The sequence below is a fragment of the Schistocerca gregaria genome, chromosome 4, assembly GCF_023897955.1.
Source record: "Schistocerca gregaria isolate iqSchGreg1 chromosome 4, iqSchGreg1.2, whole genome shotgun sequence".
Taxonomy (NCBI): Eukaryota; Metazoa; Arthropoda; class Insecta; order Orthoptera; family Acrididae; genus Schistocerca; species Schistocerca gregaria.
The window spans coordinates 373,896,162-373,917,556 of NC_064923.1; the positions used below are offsets into that span (position 1 = coordinate 373,896,162).

General features: G+C 39.2%; 1 protein-coding gene across 1 annotated transcript in view; it reads right to left on the minus strand.

Moving 5' to 3' along the window:
- LOC126267734 (leucine-rich repeat-containing protein 74A-like) overlaps positions 1–21,395 on the minus strand; it is a 322,570-nt gene that overhangs the window by 177,632 nt on the left and 123,543 nt on the right. Inside the window, exon 3 of the mRNA XM_049973037.1 lies at positions 11,278–11,401. Within this exon, the coding sequence (XP_049828994.1) occupies positions 11,278–11,401 (124 nt within the window). The remainder of the gene's footprint in view (positions 1–11,277; positions 11,402–21,395) is intronic.

Here is a 21,395-nt window from a genome sequence, read left to right on the forward strand (position 1 = left end):
CCTTCACCTAAAACATTTCACATTTCGGATCTCCGTCAATTTCTTTAGATACTATTGCACTTCTTATCACTATAAACACGCCTCCCGCTTCACTGTCCAGCCTGTCTCTGCAGTATGCATTCCAATCTGAGTTTAGGATTTCATTACTGTTTACGTCTTGTTTCAGCCAACTTTCTGTCCCTAGTACTATATGGACGTTGTGACTGTTTATTAATGAGAGCAGTTCTGGGACCTTTCTATAGAAACTCCTGCAGTTTACTATTAGCACATTAATATTGTTATTCCCTGTTGCATTTTGCCTACTCCTACCTTGCCTCGTCTCAGGAGGCATCTTTTCGGGCCTAGGGAGGGAATTCTCTAACCTAAAAAACCCCCATGTGGACTCCACATGTATTCCGCTACGCTTGTAGCCGCTTCCGGCATGTAGTGCACCCTGACCTATTCAGGGGGACTCTACATTTCTCCACCCGATAGCGGAGGTCGAGAAATTTGCACCCCAGATCTCTGCAGAATCGCCTGAGCCTCTGGTTTAAGCCTTCCACTCGGCTCCAAATCAGAGAACTGCGATTGGTTCTGGGAACGATACTACAAATAGTTAGCTCTGATTCCACCCCACGAGCGAGGTTTTCCGCCTTTACCAATTCCGCCAACCGCCTGTACGGACTGAGGATGACCTCTGAACCCAGAAGGTAGGAGTCATTGGTGCTGACATGAGCTACAATTTGCAGTTGGGTGCACCCAGTGCTCTCTATCGCCGCGGTAGGGCCTCCTCCACATCTCGGATGAGACCCCCTGGCAAGCAGACAGAGTAAACACTGGCCTTCTTCCCCGACCTTTCGCTACTTCCGTAAGGGGCTCCATCACCCGTCTAACGTTGGAGCTCCCAATAACTAATAAACCCCTCCCCCCGTGTGCCTGCTCGGACCTTGCTGAAGGAGCAGCCACATGTCCACTCACAGGCAGAGTGGGCGATGCCACACGGACAGCCTCCAAATTTACTCTCCGCCTCGTGCACCGCGAATGCCGCTGAACCCGCCACTCCCCTTGGGGAGAGGGTGGCCCAATTGCGCCTGGTACCCGCGAAGATGTCTCAATAGCAGGGACAGTGTGTGAAGCATGTAACACCTGCGGTTTTCCTTACGATGCACCAGACTCCCCACTGCCGCTACACTCCGAGGCAGCAGCCTGAAGATGGCTGACTGCGGCCATCAACACGCTCAGTTATTCGCGAAGAGTGGCCAGCTCCTCCTGTGCTGGTACACAGCAGTCACACATCCTATCCATCCTAAGAAATCAATTTACTGAAGGGACTTAATCAACTTTTAACTAGACTGCTGATTCATTAAAGGCGGCTGATTATTGACTAAACTGCGATTGCTAGCCACTTCTTGTAGAAAACAATGAAAATAGCACTACCTGTCTCTGGACTGTCTTGAAAACAAACACTAGCACTACTGGCACTATGGTTGACTAAAGGGACTCTCTCTGACTGTATTCAAAACAAACACGAAATCTATGGAACACTATTAGTAGCACTTGACAATTTAAACTTACTAAAAGCAAAAACACAAGGAAGAAGAAGTAACAAGTAAGAAAAATACAGTTAATACTTAAATTAAGGTAGCTCGCTGCACAGCAGATGTGTAGCAGATGGCGGTTAGGCCGGCAGTTGACATTGCCTTCATTGGATGTCACCAATTTTTAATTTTTAACCCAGACAAACAAATTCACCCATTAGAGTTCTGGAATGATTTTGATGCTGTTTTGCCAAATGCATGGGCAAAATATGAGAAAATTTCTTACATAAGAAGTCATTTGTCTGTAGACGCTTTGCAATGGTCAGCTGACTCAATGATTAGATTCAGAACTCTTTCTGAATTTAAGACTCCATTTCTTAATGAGTACTGGTCTCACAACAAACAAAATGGAGTGGTAAAAAGTTTATTCCAGGTTGTGAATCAGTTAAAGAGATTTCTTGAAGATGGGTTTCATAGCTGTCACATCTGACAGAAAAGATGAAGCCAGAAGTGATTATCATGGGACTAGAAGGTAAGATGCCTTGGTATTGGTGGAAAACAATCATTTCTGCACCTAGAGATAATGTGAACAGAGTCACTGAGTATCTTGGGCAAGTGGAAAGAGTAGTTGTTGCTGAGCAGCAGGTGCAAAATAATAAAAGGACTTCTAACAATCATGTAAACAACTGAAATAATGACAGTGGGAATGTGAATGTTAGAAGTATAGAGGTTCAGGATACACTGCCTAATTATCATGGTAAGGCCATGGTAGAGGAAAAGAAGGTAGACAGCCACAGCACTTTTGCAATAATTACTATGATGATGGCAGAAAAGTAAAAAATGTGCCATTGAGACAAGACGAAGAGCTAAAATATGTCACATATGGGCAACTAAGTACCGTCTATGAAGAAACAGGTGCACACCAGGTGGATACAGTAACATAGCCAGTTACATAAACAAAGATTACAGTCATTCAGCTCACGCAAACCAATAATAGGGATGGTGAAACAGGAGCAGACATTACTAGTGATGTGCTAAGCCAGTCTCATTACATAGCTGACAGCATTTTGGATACATCAGAAAAAAGGAATAAGAAGGAAAAGGAAAATGCTACAGAGAGTATGGAGAAACAAATTAACTGGTTTGAATCAGATAAGGATGAAAATGAAGTAAAGGCTTACATCTTTGAAAATAATTGCCATCAGAAGGCTAAAGTTTTGGAAGAGGAAGTACAGTCAGTTTTGCAAGATTTTGAAGAGGAGGAGTTGGATGAAGGGGGTAGCAATAATAATGATGCCAGGGAACCTATTAGTCATATTGAATTGCCACAAACTGTAAAAGCAGACAACAGTATTATAGATAGCAATGTTGTGCAGGGATGCAGTAGCTAAGCTATTTTCTAATAGTTTAGCTGATGTGCAGCAAATGAAAGTAGAGGAGGTTGTCTAGTGCTTTGATTTAAAATTGGTGAACAGTTTGAAAAAGGCAGGTTTAGATGTAGAGGTTGTTGCCCCCATGAATCTAAGTGTAAATGTATTTGCAACTGAACAAGATTACTTTAGCTGGAAACAGATTGTAAATTATTTGTCAGAAGAAGTTTATGAGGAACCTGTTCAGACTAGAACAGCTCACCCCATTATAAAAACTAACATATCAGGAATAACAGTGCATTGTCTTCTTGACAGTAGCAGTGAAGCAAGTGCTTTGTCCCAAGCTTTCTTTGATTCTGTTCATAATAAGAATGACCTAACTGTCATGAAAGTAGGTGGTTTAAGAATAATAGGCACTACTGGAAAAATTTGTAGACTAGTACAGCATGAAGCTTGGAGACCAATTGGTATAGGTAACATAACAATAGATCATCCTTGTTTAATCATGCTCAGTTTAAGTGCTGAGATGTTAACTGGGACAGATCCTTTAACAAAATATCAAGGAAAGAATGAATTTGATTAGGGCCACTTAGTATTATCTTTAACAGGTTCTCAAGTGATTCTCAGTGCCCTTCATTAGGAAGTAAATGGTCAACAATAATGAAGCATGGGAACTGCCTATTAAAGTAATAAGGAATAAGGGATACCTGCAGGAAGATCCTGCATTTAAGAATAATGTGCATGATGCTAATGCAGAAAAGAACCACGTCCTGGAAGAGATAGATGCTAAGGGACAATCAATAGACTAATTTTTTGAAAAAAGAGCTATGGACAGGAAAAGACAGCATGACACCATTTCTTCCCCACTAGTCTTAACACTGATGAACTGCTGTTAGACAATAGTAAAGACAAATATAAGAAGAGTTCAGTGGAAACAAAGAAGTTTATGCATGTTTATCAAGCACCATTCAGAATAATAAGTAAGCCTCAAGCAAATGCATACCATATGTACTATCCAAAAAGTATGACAGAACTATGTCTTTGGAAAACTGTAGATGCAAAGCCTTTCAAAGCTAATACTAATTAGATTCAGTGGGGAGTCTGCCACTCTTTGGCGGGTACACAGCTTGGCATGCTGTGGGGATCCAGTTTGAATGAAACATTATTTCCCTTTCGAGTTTCATTCTCTTCTTCTGTCCTGTCTATACCAGACTCTGTAAGGAGTATGTCACTCTTTGTAGGATACGCAGTTTGACAAAGTGTGCAGTCCCAGCTGCATAAAACTTTATTTCCCTTTCAAGTTTCATTCTCTTCTTCTTATCTGTCTATAGTAAGTAAGTAATACATGCCTTCTTGTTGTACATATGCTATTAGTTTGCAATGTCTTCCTAGTAAGTAAGAAAGATTCTTGAAAATGACCATACCTGAATGATGACTTACAAGAGAATATGAGCGGTAGTTTGCAATAGTAAAGTGGGTAACTTTTGGGCCCCAATGACATAAAAATAATGGCTGAAGTAAATAAATAACAAATGAGATCCACAAAAAGGTTTAGTAACAGTAAAATGAAGCTACATAGGGTTAAGAAAAATAATTGAAGCTGGAAATTCCTAAAATATGAAACAATAAACTCTGCATAAAATAATACTTTTCCGGTGGAAGGAATGTTGCCTGTAGGTAAGAGAGGGTAATAAATTGACACAACAGGAAAGCCACAGCATTTTGATATCAATTAAAGGAGATGTGTGGAAATGATGTGAGGATCATGCCAAAAATATTTATAAATAATGACATCAGTAGGCTCACAAAGATAAAAGGGAGAGAGAAGTGTCAAAATATATAAATATATGAATGAATGAAAATAGGGAGAAACAGGAAAAATGAAATCAGTACACTGACATATATGGTAAAGTGGTGGAACAATTATGTGTGATTTCCTCACATCTTGTAAAAAGATTGAGGAAGTCATACCCACAAATATTGACACATACAGACGACAACACAGATAAACAAATGTTTTAAGAAACGCATATTGTAGAGTGTTGGTATAGTATGATAAAAACAACTTTTTGATCATGTGTGTGACAAATCAAAGTAACTGCTATCAAAACAAATGACTTCTTTAGCATTCTAATCAGTATGATAATTGAACCATATGAAGATAGAACTTAGATTACACAATTTTCGAAAGTATAACAACATATCAAGTAATGAAATAAATGGCAAACTATCCCAAAACATGACCATTTTAAAAACCTAGGTTAATTTTTAGAGCATAATAACTGTTGCTAAAAAATAATTGCAAAGTTTGTAATTCAAGATTGATAATGAAGTAAAATATCACAATTTTGTGTTTTGATGTATTGCTGATAATCATTTTGAAAAAGTTAGTAATAGTTTTACAAATAACAAAATTCTAAGAAGCAAATGTTGAATACATGGAAGAATCCTGGAGATACTAGAAGGTATCAGGTAGATTATATAATGGTAAGACAGAGATTTAGGAACCAGGTTTTAAATTGTAAGACATTTCCAGGGGCAGATGTGGACTCTGACCACAATCTATTGGTTATGAACTGTAGATTAAAACTGAAGAAACTGCAAAAAGGTGGGAATTTAAGGAGACAGGACATGGATAAACTGAATAAACCAGAGGTTGTGCAGAGTTTCAGGGAGAGCATAAGGGAACAATTGACAGGAATGGGGGAAATAACTACAGTATAAGAAGAATGGGTAGCTCTGAGGGATGAAGTAGTCAAGGCAGCAGAGGATCAAGTAGGTAAAAAGATGAGGGCTGATAGAAATCCTTGGGTAACAGAAGAAATATTGAATTTAATTGATGAAAGGAGAAAATATAAAAATGCAGTAAATGAAGCAAGCAAAAAGGAATACAAACATCTCAAAAATCAAATTGACAGGAAGTGCAAAATGGCTAAGCAGGGATGGCTAGAGGATAAATGTAAGGATGTAGAGGCTTATCTGACTATGGGTAAGATAGATACTGCCTACAGGAAAATTAAAGAGGCCTCCAGAGAAAAGAGAACCACTTGCATGAATATCAGAAGCTCAGATGGAAACGCAGCTCTAAGCAAAGAAGGGAAAGCAGAAAGGTGGAAGGAGTATATAGAGGGTCTATACAAGGGCAATGTACTTGACGAGAATATTATGGAAATGGAAGAAGATGTAATTGAAGATGAAATGGGAGAAACGATACTGCGTGATGAGTTTGACAGAGCACTGAAAGACCTGAGTCAAAACAAGGCCCTGAGAGTAGACAACATTCCATTAGAACTACTGATGGCCTTGGGAGAGCCAGTCATGACAAAACTGTAGCATCTGGTGAACAAGATGTATGAGACAGGCAAAATAGCGTCAGACTTCAATAAGAATGTAATAATTCCAATCCCAAAGAAAGCAGGTGTTGACAGATGTGAAAATTACTGAACTATCAGTTTAATAAGTCACAGTTGCAAAATACTAACACGAATTCTTTACAGACAAATGGAAAAATTGGTAGAAGCTGACCTCGGAGATGATCAGTTTGGATTCCGTAGAAATGTTGGAACACGTGAGGCAGTACTGACCCTACGACTTACCTTAGAAAATAGATTAAGGAAAGGCAAACCTATGTATCTAGTATTTGTAGACTTAGAGAAAGCTTTTGACAATGTTGACTGGAATACTCTCTTTCAAATTCTAAAGGTGGCAGGGGTAAAACACTGGGAGCGAGAGGCTATTTACAATTTGTACAGAAACCAGTTGGCAGTTATAAGAGTCGAGGGGCATGAAAGCAAAGCAGTGATTTGGAAGGGAGTGAGACAATCTGTATATTGAGTAAGCAGTAAAGGAAACAAAAGAAAAATTCAGAGTAGGAATTAAAATCCACAGAGAAGAAATAAAAACTTTGAGGTTCACAAATGACATTATAATTCTGTCAGACACAGAAATGAAATGAACATCAACAAAAGCAAAACTAGGATAATGGGATGTAGTTGAATTAAGTCGGAAAATGCTGAGAGAATTAGATTAGGAATTGAGACACTTAAAGTAGTAAAGGAGTTTTGCTATTTGGGGAGCAAAATAACTGATGATGGTCGAAGTAGAGAGGATATAAAATGCAGACTGGCAATGGCAAGGAAAGCATTTCTGAAGAAGAGAAATTTGTTAACATCGAGTATAGATTTAAGTGTCAGGAAGTCATTTCTGAAAGTATTTGTATGGAGTGTAGCCATGTATGGAAGTGAAACATGGATGATAAATAGCTTGGACAAGAAGAGAATAGAAGCTTTAGAAATGTGGTGCTACAGAAGAATGCTGAAGATGAGATGGGTAGATCACATAACTAATGAGGAAGTATTGAATAGGATTGGGGAGAAGAGACGTTTGTGGCACAACTTGACCAGAAGAAGGGATCGGTTGGTAGGACATGTTCTGAGGCATCAAGGGATCACAAATTCAGCATTGGAGGGCAGCGTAGAGGGAGACCAAGAGATGAATACACTAAGCATGTTCAAAAGGATATAGGTTGCAGTAAGTACTTGGAGATGTATAAGCTTGCACAAGATAGGGTAGCTTGGAGAGCTGCATCAAACCTGTCTCAGGACTGAAGACCACAACAACAAGAAGAAGCAATTCTTTCGAATGTCTTCTCAATTGTTCATTTAAATTACAGAAGTAATGCAGATTATAGAATGTATTTTGTCCTCCTGATTAGATTAGATTAGTTTTTCTTTCCATAGATACATGTTGAGGAGATCCTCGTGGATGTGGAACATGTCACTTTTTTTTTTTTTAAGCTGAAATAATAATACTAATAGTATGAATATATGCAACACATCATTTGTTTCTATTAAAAAATTCGTCATTGGAGTAGAAGGAGTTGGCCACTAGTAAGTCCTTCAGGCTCCTTTTAAACTGATCTCTATTTGTAACTAAATTTTTTATGTTTGCTGGCAAATTATTGAAGATGAGTGTTCCTGAGTAGTGGACCCCTTTTTGAACTAAAGTAAGTGCTTTTAAGTCCTTGTGCAGATCATTTTTGTTTCTAGTATTGTATTTATGAACTGAGCTGTTAGTTGGAAAAAGAGATATATTATTTAGGACAAATTTCATTAAGGAGTAAATATACTGAGAGGCAGTAGTTAGTGCACCCTGTTCTTTGAAGAGGTTTCTACAAGATGTCCGTGAGTTTACTCCACAAATAATACGTATTACACGCTTTTGGAAAACTTTTGTTTGACTTGAAGAGTTACCCCAAAATATTATACCATATGACATTATGGAATGAAAGTAGGCAAAGTATGCAAGCTTTTTCACTTTTATGTCGTCTATGTCTGCTAACACTTGAAATGCAAATACAGATTTGTTAAGGTGTTTCTGCAGTTCTGTGGCGTGCTCCTCCCAACTGAATTTATTATCAAGTTGTAATCCCAGGAATTTAAGACTGTCAACCTCTTCTATCTGCTCTTCTTCCTACTTTATGCAAATGCTGGGTGGAAACCTCTTACAGGTTCTGAATTGCATATAGTGAGTCTTTTCGAAGTTTAATGTCGGTGAGTTGGCTTTAACCATTTATTAATATCCATGAAAATATCATTAGCAGATTTTTCTAGAACTACACTCGACATACTATTTATTGCAATACTTGTGTCATCTGCAAACAAAACGAACTCTGCTTCTGGCAGTGTAACTGATGAGAGATCATTAATGTACACAAGAAAAAGCAATGGCCCTAAGATGGATCCTTGTGGGACACCACATGTAATTTATTCCCATTCTGATGATGACTGATGACTTAATTCACTAGTCCCTTGCAGTGACACACTTTGTGTGTAACTTGAGAACAGGAACTTAGACCCACATTATCTGCTCCTTGGGGACCTGGAAAAATCATGAAAGGCTGCCAACAATCTGTGTTGGAGAAGGAACCGAGAAGGACACGTACAACACTGACTCCTCCTCTTTCCCTTTTCATAATACAGTATTATGAAAAACACCCTCTACCTTAAATATTATAGTGAAAGTAGTTTGTAAGGACACACCTATGGTTGTGATTAAATGAGTGAAAACTGGAAAGTGAAATTTGTTGTGTGTTTCTCTTTCAGGTAAAGACTGAAAAATCTAAATGAAAAAATTAATTCTGTAACAATCAAAAACTTAATTTCATGTTTTTAAGTTATTTTTTTGCATATTTGTAAAAATCCACTACATTTTGTTTATATATATGGTTACTGTGTGGGTGTAGTATTAAAGAAATTTTGCAAAAATCAATTTTTTTTAAAAGAGGTCAGCTATAGTAACATCACTTGTTTCTAATATTTAAGTTTGTTGAAAAATAATTTTTTCACGAAAATAAATAGGGGACAATTTGGCAAAACTAACACTGTATTATTGTGGGAGATACAGAGGTGAGCGAGTGAGCTGAGACTTCCCCAGTTCACTACTACTGGTGCCATGTCATCATAATGTACCTTTGAATACTATTGCATCATATACAAAGAGTGAAATTAAAAATTAAAATAACTTTTCCAAACTTTGTCAGTGTATGCTTCAGTATATTAATGTTAACATTGTGAAGTCTGAGAATGATCCAATGCATATATTTCACTAAATATATTATTTTAAGAAGATTGTAAATTTTTAAACAACTGAGATATAATTATGCTTCTACCTGTGCCTAGAGAGGTTGAGAGCATAACATGGCAAGAGAGACATGGAGAAGAGACTCTTCACGCTGAGATATCAACCTGTGTGCTATCAAAAGCGATTTTGGTAAGTAGGGAGTGAACTTGCAAGGACAGTACACCATCCTGGATCACTTTTATTTCACAGAAGTAACTGTTTGTGTGCCACCCGTAATGTTGACAAATCTGTGTGGCTTGTGGCAAGATTATTTTCCACTTTTAAGGCAGAAATTAACTTTAATGGCTAGAAGTCAGACCATTTTACTTGGAACTTCCCATAGAGGTTACTTCTGAACTGTTCATAGTGCTGCGATAGGAAAATTATAATAATAATTAATATGAATGTTATTTTATATTGTGCATGTGAAATTTTACTGAATATATCTATCAAGTAGAACTCAGAACTTTTATTTATAGTCATAGTTCTTGATCTCACTGAGTAAACAACAAGTAGAAACTTTTTTATTTTTCACTGAAGACAAGAATAATGTGGACTTGCAGGCTAGAAATTATGGTCAGTATGTCCTCCATCAGGAAAATTAGTTTTCAGGTTCTTGTAAATGCTAACGATAATTTACACACTGCCCCTTAATAGGGTTGGACAGCAGTGTAGTTCAGAAACCTGTTATGGAGGGTGCAGATGTCACATCACATGGGCAGACCCACTGATGGAAGTGTCAACATGCAAGTGGCAGTAAGAAGAGCACACCAGTGCCCCTGGCGAGTTAACCCACTGTGGAGATATCTTTGCAATCACACTGAGAGTTGTTTTGTTCTCAGTAGTTAGCTGCCCACACTAGCCGTATGACAAGTATATTGTTGTGCATGCATCTAATTGGGTTTGGATGCTCAGCTTCCCACTGCTCATTCCACTCACAGGGTTCTTTCCCCAGTTGTTACCAAGTCACTGGCAGTCTGTAAAGCATCTGTGATAAGCATGTCAAGCAGTGTCATTGTCACGCCTTCTGTGGATACGTAAGTCACAATTGGAATCAGACGACTTATACAAACATTTGGGTGTAGCAGTTTGTGGGGTATAAAATTCTATGATTGCATACACTAAACTGTAGGTCATGCAAGTGCCAGACATTGATTCACTGTTAGGATACTAGGAAAATGCAGTCAGTATATGAAGAATTTTTCTCATGTGTGTGTGGCTCACACCAAATAGAATTAACAGGGGGCACTGAATGTGTAACAAGAAGGGCAAGATGAATGGTCACAGGTTTGCTTGACTTGTGAGAGAGCATCACAGAAATGCCAGAAAACTTGAATTGGCAGACACTTGAAGACACTCAGCAAATAAACAGTGAAAGACTACTTGTGAAGTTTCAAGATCCTGTATTAACTTAGGTATCTAGAAATATACTAAAAACCTCATACTTCTCTCATAGATACCATAAAGACAAGATCAGAATAGTTACAGCATGCACAGAGATATTGAACAAGTATTTTGCCATGTACTCCTTATACGAATAGATTAGGAAGAAACCATTATACATAACACAATGTGAAGTGCCCTCTGCCATGCACTTCACAGTGCTTTGAAGGAGTACGGATGTATGTGTAAAATTTAATGTATGAAGGGGTACCAATGGTGACAAATCTAACAGCTATAATTATGATAATATAATTTTTATTCTGTAGTGATGCTTAGGTAAGTAAACTCTTAGTGTAATACATGTAATACTTCATGTTTTAACATACCAGTAGTGTTATGGAAAGCATTATCTATGCCTGGATCTTGCAAGTCTGGAAAAATGTAATCACGCTGTCCAACAACCACAACTTCTTCCTCTACTACAACTTCTTCTGTTTCACGTTCTAGGAGCTCCATGTATCACAAGCATAGAAAGGAAAGATATATCAAAACGGAACAAAATGAGTAAACTAATTGAAAATAATTGCTAATCATAATAGCCCACACTAAGTTACATTAAAAGATGCTGTAGTTATTGTAACTTAAGGTTAGAAACTTATTAATTTCTCATTATATTAATTAATCAATGAAAAGGCATAATCTTGGTACAACATTCACCTGCAAAAGATATTTCAGGTAAAATCAAACAGTAGAAAATCCAGGATGGAATGTAACAATATTATGAAAAGGATAGTTGCTATTCACCATATAGCGGAGATGCTGAGTTGCAAACAGGCACAACAAAAGACTGTTGGAAAGTGAGTGTTGACAAAGGCATCATTGGCCAAAAGCCCACTTTCCAACAGTCATTTTGTTGTGCCTATCTGCAACTCAACATCTCCACTATATGGTGAGTAGCAACTACCCTTTTCATAATATTGTTATATTTCAAGTGAATGTTTCAGGCTGTATTGTTGAAAATGTACTGTTTTTGCACATTAGATTTTTTGAGAAGGAAACTGATAACTATGCAAATGAAGTTGGAACTTCATTTAATTGATGGAATCAGCATTCTTCTGGCTAATGAGATTAGAATGTCTTCTGAGAATGAAGTATATTTGTATACAGGGTACATCAAAGGAACACTGATAGATGTTAGTATTGTGTGTGAGACGACAAGCTGGCCATTTTTCAAGAGAATATTTCTATCTGGAAAAGCCACAGGTGTAAAGTTGACTTATGAACCGCTCCTATGCAATACGTAGTAATGTTGAAAGAGATATAAACTGATAATTTTTCAAGACAGAACCCATGCCCAGAAATTCACAGTTTGGGCACTGTGGGGCATCAAAGTTAGAGAACGGTACAAATAAGGTTATGGATTGGTGCTACATACTTTTTAATAAACTTACAAAGAGTGTCATGCCATGCAGCACAGTACACATGGAGTTTCAAAATTTTGACCTCCAGTTTGATAGCAAAGTGTACATTGGCAGTATGGAGACTGCCACACATATTGAAAAAAAGTTTGGCTATGCAGTTAGTATTTCTTTCAAAGTATGGATTTGTGTAATAAGATCCACTTATGATGTTACACGATCCAAATACAATTTAGTCTTCATAGTGCCCCACAAAGAATGGTCAAGATGTGTAAGATTGGGTGGCTGTGGTGACAGAGAATACATCTGCCTCTATCAGTTCACTGATTAGTATAAGTGGCATTCAGCTGGTGCTGCATGTTAGCACAAAAGGGAATAGTAGCTCCATTATTTTGTAACCACATTAACTGATGAACTTTTAGTAGCAACTCACAAGAAAGGGTAGGAAGAACATCTCTGATCAAACATTATCCCGACCCATACATTCACAATGATACTGTGTTAGTGAGTTCTAAACATTTGCACACAAGGATATTTGTCTGCCCAAATATGAGCATTATGCAAGTGCACAGTGCTGTCTCAAGTGGAAGTCATTTATCAATACACAGCTCCCAATTTGGGAATCATGGCTGTTAATATTATTGTATGGACTATACTCATCATACGTGTTCCACACTACTGGTGCTTCAATTTTCTGCAGATGGCAAGGATGTAGCATTTGTACAGAGGCAGGTCTCTACATATCAATATGAAAAGGTGCATTTTTGACATCTAATACTAGGCTGAAATGCACAATAATTGATACTGAATTGAGAAGACTTACGCATGCAGGAAATTGATTAATACTACACAGTACTACTGTATGTGCAGGAAAATATAACAAACACAGAAATATACTTTGCTGTATGTACACTGAAGAACTCCAAGTGGAAAATACGATACCTGAGTGCATCTTTCTTGCCACTAACTTTCAATTGGTTTCTCTCTCAGGATACATGTCCACATAAAATTGTGCAGCAGCTCTGCCATTGTCATCAACTTACCAAAATTTGTGACCACATTGGGGTTTTATTAGTAGAGACGATGAAGCATGTTGTCTGGGATGGAGAGCCATTGATAAATGGATAAGTAACTTCAGATGTACCCCAGGAAAGTGAGTTAGAACCTTGCTGTTCATGTTGCATATTAATGAACTTGCAGGTAATATTAAGAGCAACCACCAAAGGCCAGTCACAGGGGTTGGAGCCATAGGGAGATGGGTGCAGAAGGAGCACAGGGTCTGACTGTGGAGAGTTTGGGGGAGGGGAACCTATTCTAGGTGTGGTGGGAAAAATGTCAGATGGAATGGACCTCATTTCATAGCATGATTTTAGGAAGTCATGGTCTTAGCTACACAAGTCAGAACTCGATAAGTTTTCACAGTCATATGCAATGCCTACAACATGAATGAATCAGACAAATAACTAAGTGTAGCAATTTGTAGGGACGTGAAACAGAACAATCATATAGAGACAGTCATAGTTAATGCAGGTGGCAGATTTTGGTTTACTGATAGGGTACTAAAAAAATATGATCAGTCTATGTGCAAAGGAGAGTGTGGAGCCCATAAAAGGTAGGGCTGACTAGGGATACTGAATGTAAAGAAAGAATGACTTCACATATGGTCACAGGTTTGTTCAGCCCATGAGAGATTGTGAAGGAGGTGCTGGAGAAACTGAACTGGCAAATGCTTAAAAACAGATGCAAACTATCCCACAAAAGTCTGCTATAAAGTTTCAAGAACTAGCTTTAAGTGAGAAATGTAGAAAATGGTAAAATTCCCCATATATTGTTCCTCTAGGGACCATGAAACAAGATCTTTCTTCTCACTATCTGTATGTGAAAGCAGTAGGTAAAACTCCTAGTGAATGGTACATTTAGAATTACCCTCTGCCATGGATTCCACAGCCATCTGCAGAGTCTACATGTAGATGTAAAGTTTGTGATTTGTGTACTAGAATGTATCATAATGCTATCCATAATTTTATTGCAAGGTGTACAGCACAACGATTTATGATTAGAAGAAAATGAATATGGGTTTGGAAGTGCTGTTAGGTGTGCACACTGTGAAATGACCCTACAATGGTGGGTAGTAGGTTGTATAACTACTTAGGCAACAAAACACACTGACACCTATGTTCTCAAACTTTGACATTTTTCAGTATTGAAACCACGTTTCTGGACAAGAGTTCCCACTTGAAATATGGCCAGTTTACCATAGTTCACAAAAAACTAAGCAATGCCAGTGTTTTCCTTACATACTGGCATTGAAGTGGTAAACCATGTCGGAGGTAACAGAGTTAAATCTTTCTCCCACATGTTCATTCATTGCTTCATTCATCATGTTATGTTGATCATTTCATGAAGGATAACCTTCGGGGCTGTGGGACAAGTGAAATTATACGTTAACAGGAGAAACAACCACTGCATGCTATTTTCAACTAGTGTACTAGCAGCTAATTAAAATTAATGCTAATGAGCTCACACTGTCCAGGAGGATCACAAACTGACTTGGAGCAGCCACATTGAAAATTACGTATCATAATATCTAGAACAGTCTTTTAGTTAAACAAATTAAAAACATTAGTTAGCAAACAACCACTATTATTGTCTTCTTACTATGCCTTCTTTCAGTCACATCTGCAATACACACTAAAGCTTTGGGGCAACTCTCGTGGTGCGCATATACTGTTCATGTGACAGAAGAAAGTATAAGAGCAATCACAGAAATTACAAACCAAGAATCAAATCAAAAGCACATTAAAGATCTAAACAACATCTTTTTTTTAAAAAAAAAAGAAGAAAAAGAAGAAGTTATCTTGCAGAACAGCAATCCATTACACAAACAGAAATAACCTAAATGTAGAATTTACAAGACTGTGCAAGATTCAAAGTAACAAGCTGCCTTGATCTGTGAGAGAACTACCTCTTTTTGAGGAGCACCTCCACAAATTGGTAGTTGATAAATGTATTTATATTGTTAAGAAATTTGACTCTACATAGTAAATCTCCTCATCTCCACTTATTGTTCAAACCCATCACCTGCTATAAATATTAATCTAAGAAGAAAGTGAAAATTCAATATAATGCAGTCCTCAGACTCTTAATGTGTATGTAAAAATCTTCTGATTTGTATAGCACAGAAATTATATAGTCCTACTTAACAGTTCCAAGTGCACCACATCAATCTTTTAGTATTGAAGTTAATTTCTTGCAATAAGATGGTAAACTAATAAATGCAATGTAGAAACTCAATTGTAAAATTGTCTCTTTCATCATATGTTAGCTGATGACAAACAAATAATCAAATAAATATATAAAATGAACAGTTACATATAGGAAAATGTCTAGATTAACTTTCAGTTTCTGTTGAAGAATAGCACTTTGGAGAAACAGCACTGGTCCTCCTCTGACATTAATCAGCTGTTGTTTTTATTTTATACTTCAAACCAAATATTTATAAAACTTAATACAGAATATTCTTTGCTGTCTATATAATGATAATAATAAGTCAGAACTTATTACAAATTAACATTATAATTAAGCAGAATTAACCTTCCCAAAACCAAATATTTTGACTAATTACAGAATAGCAACTGATAAGGTTTGCTTCTGAATATCTGAGGAATTTCAGTTTCGCACCTGATGTCTATGAGCAATCTGTTACAGACTTTCACACCAGAGTGTGAAATTCCTGTCTGAACCTTATGTTCAGCCTGTTACAGACTTTCCCACCAGAGTGTGAAAATCCTATCTGAACCTTAGGTGAGAATACATGTTCTAGGTGGAAATTATTTGCACTTCTAGTATTATGACTGCAAATTTCATAGTTCATTCTTCACTGTCCAATCACATTAATCTAACCACCACCTACATTAAACGTCAATGTGCAAAAACCATTCACAGATGGCAGGTGGCACCACTTGCAGTGGAGGGTGTATAAAGCATGTTGGGACATGTGGAAAACAGTGCAATCATTGTGATAATATGGTAATGGGTGATTTATCTGATGTCAAAAAGGGCACAATCATTGACTTTTAGCCAAGGGTGGAAGCATTTCTGAAACAGTTTGTTAACTGTTCATGTGCCACTGTGGGTAAAGTATACTGTGCATGGCAAAATGGCACTGTCCAAAACAGGTGTCGCGGTAACTGTGGAGCACCACATGCTATAGGTGGCAGGGGTGAATGATGGCTGTGGAAATGTGTATGGGTGAATAGGTATGCAACTGTTGAGCAACTGATTACCCAGATAAACTAAGGTGCTACCAACAGTGTCTCCCTAATGACCATTTACTGAATGTTGCTGCTTATGTGCCTGTGCACCAGACACCTGTTTCATACACTCATTCTGAGTGATGTTCATCAGCAATGAGAAATTAGAAATGATACCACAATTATCGTAAGTGTCCAGGCCAGAGGAGGGAGCATAACAGACTGGGGAATGTTTTTGTGGCATTCCCTTGGTGATTGTGTCTTTCTGGAAGGCACAATGGATCAACACAAGTATGCATCTATTCTTTGGAACCATGCAGTTTGTTTTTCCCTTGGTGTGATGGCATCTACCAGCAGGACAATATATTGTATCATGCAGTTCATATTGTACATGCATGGTTTGAGGAACGCCAGGATGAGTTAACTGTACTCCTCTGGCCACCAAGTGACCCCCCCTCCCAATCCCCCACCCCCACCTACACCCCCACCAACACATTTTAAAAACCAATCGAGAAGCTGTGGTGGACCTCAACTGGGCTGTTCGCACCTTGGATCCTCAGCCAAGAAAACTAATGCAGGTGGCTATAGCGCTGGAGTTGGCATGGCTCCACATCCCTGTTGGTACTTTCCAGAAGCTCACTGACTCTCCTCCTGCAAGTCTGCACCACAAAAGTTGTTCAATCGAGAAGTTTTATAGGTGGTCTCATTCATGAGACTGCACCATGAAAATTCACTATTAATATTATCCAATGATACCAATATTTAGTGTGTATATAAGCACCTAAGTGTAAGAATTCCAAGGTCCCTAAGAGGCTCTTGGAAGGTTTGGATTATGAGCTTTACACAATATTCTTACTTCAACCACAGCAGAATAAATACCTTTCAACTATAGCTACATTCTCTCAGAAAATTATGACATAGTATTGTTTTGAATGAAAGTATGCTAACAGTCTACTATGCAGGACAACACAAACAAAGAGTTAAGAATGTGCAAACTAGATCTGAACTGAGTGTTTTGGCTGATTTATCCTGATCATGATGTGTCTTGATTTGTTACTGTCAATGGGTTTCTTACATAGAGTATATTATGTATGGCGTGCCCATTGACAACTACTTCTAGTAGCTTTAAGTCATCTTTCTTTGTCTGGAACAGTATAATATGAATTATTAATGTCATACAAAAGTTTAGGTAGAATGTAAATACTTTTGAATTAAAGGGAGACTACTCACTGAAAATCAGAAGTGTTGAGTTGTCAATAGGCGCGCGCGCGCCCACACACACGCGCACACACACACACACACACACACACACACACACACACACACACACACACACACACACCTGCAGCTGACACTGTTAGTCCAGCCAGCACCATGTACAAGCATAGTTGTGTATGCATGCATGCATTCATGTGTCTTTTCTGTGCGTATTTTACTCCACCTCATGAAATAATTACTCTAAAAACTAGCAATTTTTCTTTATTTTTTTGGGTGCTTGTTGACAACTAAACTTTTGTGCTTTTTAGTGAGTGGTATCTTTTAATCCAAAAGTATTTCCATAATACCAGTTATTGCAGCATTAAGAGTTAAGAATTTCCTCTGAGCCAGTTCTAAGTCTCTTCCACTATTCTCACCAATGTGTTTGATATGAATATGCTTATGATCTTAATTGGCATGGTTTCATGATCCACAAATGACATAGTTTCTGTAGTGTCCTTCAATGTTTTTGGTAAATATATCAACAAAAACAGTCAATGTTTTAATATATAATATGGCATGAATTAAAAAATGGAAAATCCAGGATAGAATGTAACAATATTAGAGAAGAAAAGTTGCTACTCACCATACAGTGGAGATGCTGAGTCACAATAGGCACAACAACAAAAAGTTTCACACAATTACAGTTTTCGGCCATTAAGGCCTTTGTCAGCAATAGACACCCATACACACATGCATACACACTCATGCAAACACAACTTGCACAGTTGTCTGAGGCTGCCATGCCAATGTGTGTGCGACTTGCATTTTCACGTGTGTGTGTGTGTGTGTGTGTGTGTGTGTGTGTGTGTGTGTGTGCGTGTGTGTGTGTGTGTGTGTGTGTTTGTCTATTGCTGACAAAGACCTTAATGGCCGAAAGCTATAATTGTGTGAATTTTTTTGTTCTGCCTATTGCAACTCAGCATCTCCACTATATTATGAATAGCAACTTTCCTTCTCTAATATTGTTATACACTCCTGGAAATTGAAATAAGAACACCGTGAATTCATTGTCCCAGGAAGGGGAAACTTTATTGACACATTCCTGGGGTCAGATACATCACATGATCACACTGACAGAACCACAGGCACATAGACACAGGCAACAGAGCATGCACAATGTCGGCACTAGTACAGTGTATATCCACCTTTCGCAGCAATGCAGGCTGCTATTCTCCCATTGAGACGATCGTAGAGATGCTGGATGTAGTCCTGTGGAACGGCTTGCCATGCCATTTCCACCTGGTGCCTCAGTTGGACCAGCGTTTGTGCTGGATGTGCAGACCGCGTGAGACGAGGCTTCATCCAGTCCCAAACATGCTCAATGGGGGATAGATCCGGAGATCTTGCTGGCCAGGGTAGTTGACTTACACCTTCTAGAGCACGTTGGGTGGCACGGGATATATGCGGACGTGCATTGTCCTGTTGAAACAGCAAGTTCCCTTGCCGGTCTAGGAATGGTAGAACGATGGGTTCGATGACGGTTTGGATATACTGTGCACTATTCAGTGTCCCCTCGACGATCACCAGAGGTGTACGGCCAGTGTAGGAGATCGCTCCCTACACCATGATGCCGGGTGTTGGCCCTGTGTGCCTCGGTCGTATGCAGTCCTGATTGTGGCGCTCACCTGCACGGCGCCAAACACGCATACGACCATCATTGGCACCAAGGCAGAAGCGACTCTCATTGTTGAAGACGACACGTCTCAATTCGTCCCTCCATTCACGCCTGTCGCGACACCACTGGAGGCGGGCTGCACGATGTTGGGGCGTGAGCGGAAGATGGCCTAACGGTGTGTGGGACCGTAGCCCAGCTTCATGGAGACGGTTGCGAATGGTCCTCGCCGATACCCCAGGAGCAACAGTGTCCCTAATTTGCTGGGAAGTGGCGGTGCGGTCCCCTACGGCACTGCGTATGATCCTACGGTCTTGGCGTGCATCCATGCGTCGCTGCGGTCCGGTCCCAGGTCGACGGGTACGTGCACCTTCCGCCAACCACTGGCGACAACATCGATGTACTGTGGAGACCTCACGCCCCACGTGTTGAGCAATTTGTCGGTACGTCCACCCGGCCTCCCACATGCCCACTATACGCCCTCGCTCAAAGTCCGTCAACTGCACATACGGTTCACGTCCACGCTGTTGCGGCATGCTACCAGTGTTAAAGACTGCGATGGAGCTCCGTATGCCATGGCAAACTGGCTGACACTGACGGCGGCAGTGCACAAATGCTGCGCAGCTAGCGCCATTCGACGGCCAACACCGCGATTCCTGGTGTGTCCGCTGTGCCGTGCATGTGATCATTGCTTGTACAGCCCTCTCACAGTGTCCGGAGCAAGTATGGTGGGTCTGACACACCGGTGTCAATGTGTTCTTTTTTCCATTTCCAGGAGTGTAATATGGTATGGATGGATAAAAAATCTACTCATAAAGTGGAAGAAGGAGAAAACACATATAAAAGATATGTAAATGCACAAGCTTTTGGAGTCAGTGGCACCTTCTTATGGCAGACCAGCTGAAGGGAAAGGATGAGGAAAGAAGGAAAATAAAAACATGGTTTAGGAAATGGGGAGAGTTATGGAAAAGTCACCCTGACCTCCAGGTCAGGGGTACTTACTGCATGGGGTGAGAAGAGATGACTAACTGTTGGTGCCTGCACCATATCACATTTGAAAATATCAGAACTTAAAGGTATTAAACAAGACAGGTTACTGAAGAAGCATTGGACAAGAGTCAATGACAGCAGAGAATTAAGTTTATTATACCTGGTATACAGGTGAGGGTAGCAGGGAAAACAAACAGCTCAGAAAATAAAAGATGTAGAAAAATAAAAGGGAGTGAAGAAAATTTATAGTCACTGAAAAGAGATGCTGAGACCATAGAAATTAATGTACATTTAGGCCAGATGGGTGGTGAGAGCACACATGTGTTTAATGACAGTTACCACTTGTAAAATTCTGAGACATGGGTGTCAAGAAGGAGAACTGAGAAGCCACCTGTGATAAAACAGGCACTGAGGCCATGACTGTCATCTTGTAAAGCATACTCTGTAACAGGGTGTTGTGTGTTAACAGTATACACCCTCTGTCTACAATCATTCATCCTAACAAATAACTTGGTGGTAAATGTACCAATGCAGAAGGATGAACAGTGTTTACACAACAACTGCTACATGACATATACTATGAAAAGGAGAGCCACCTATGGAACAATACATGTAATGTACCACTAGTTATGTAAACACTTTTACATGGGTATGACTACCACCAAGTTATCAGCTAGGATGTATTGGCACAGGCAAAGGGGTGCACAGGGAAGCTGCGGTCTGAGGTGTCTTGTCACGGTTTGCACGCCTCACCCCATCACAGGTTCGAGTCCTCCCTTGGGCATGGGTGTATTTGTGTGTGTATGTGTGTGTGTGTGTGTGTGTGTGTGTGTGTGTGTGTGTGTGTGTGTGTGTGTGTGTTTTGTCCTTAGTGCAAGTTAATTTAAGTTAGATTAAGTAGTGCGTAAGTTTAGGGACTGACGACCTCAGCATTTTGGTCCCATAGTCCTTACCACAAATTTCCAATTTCC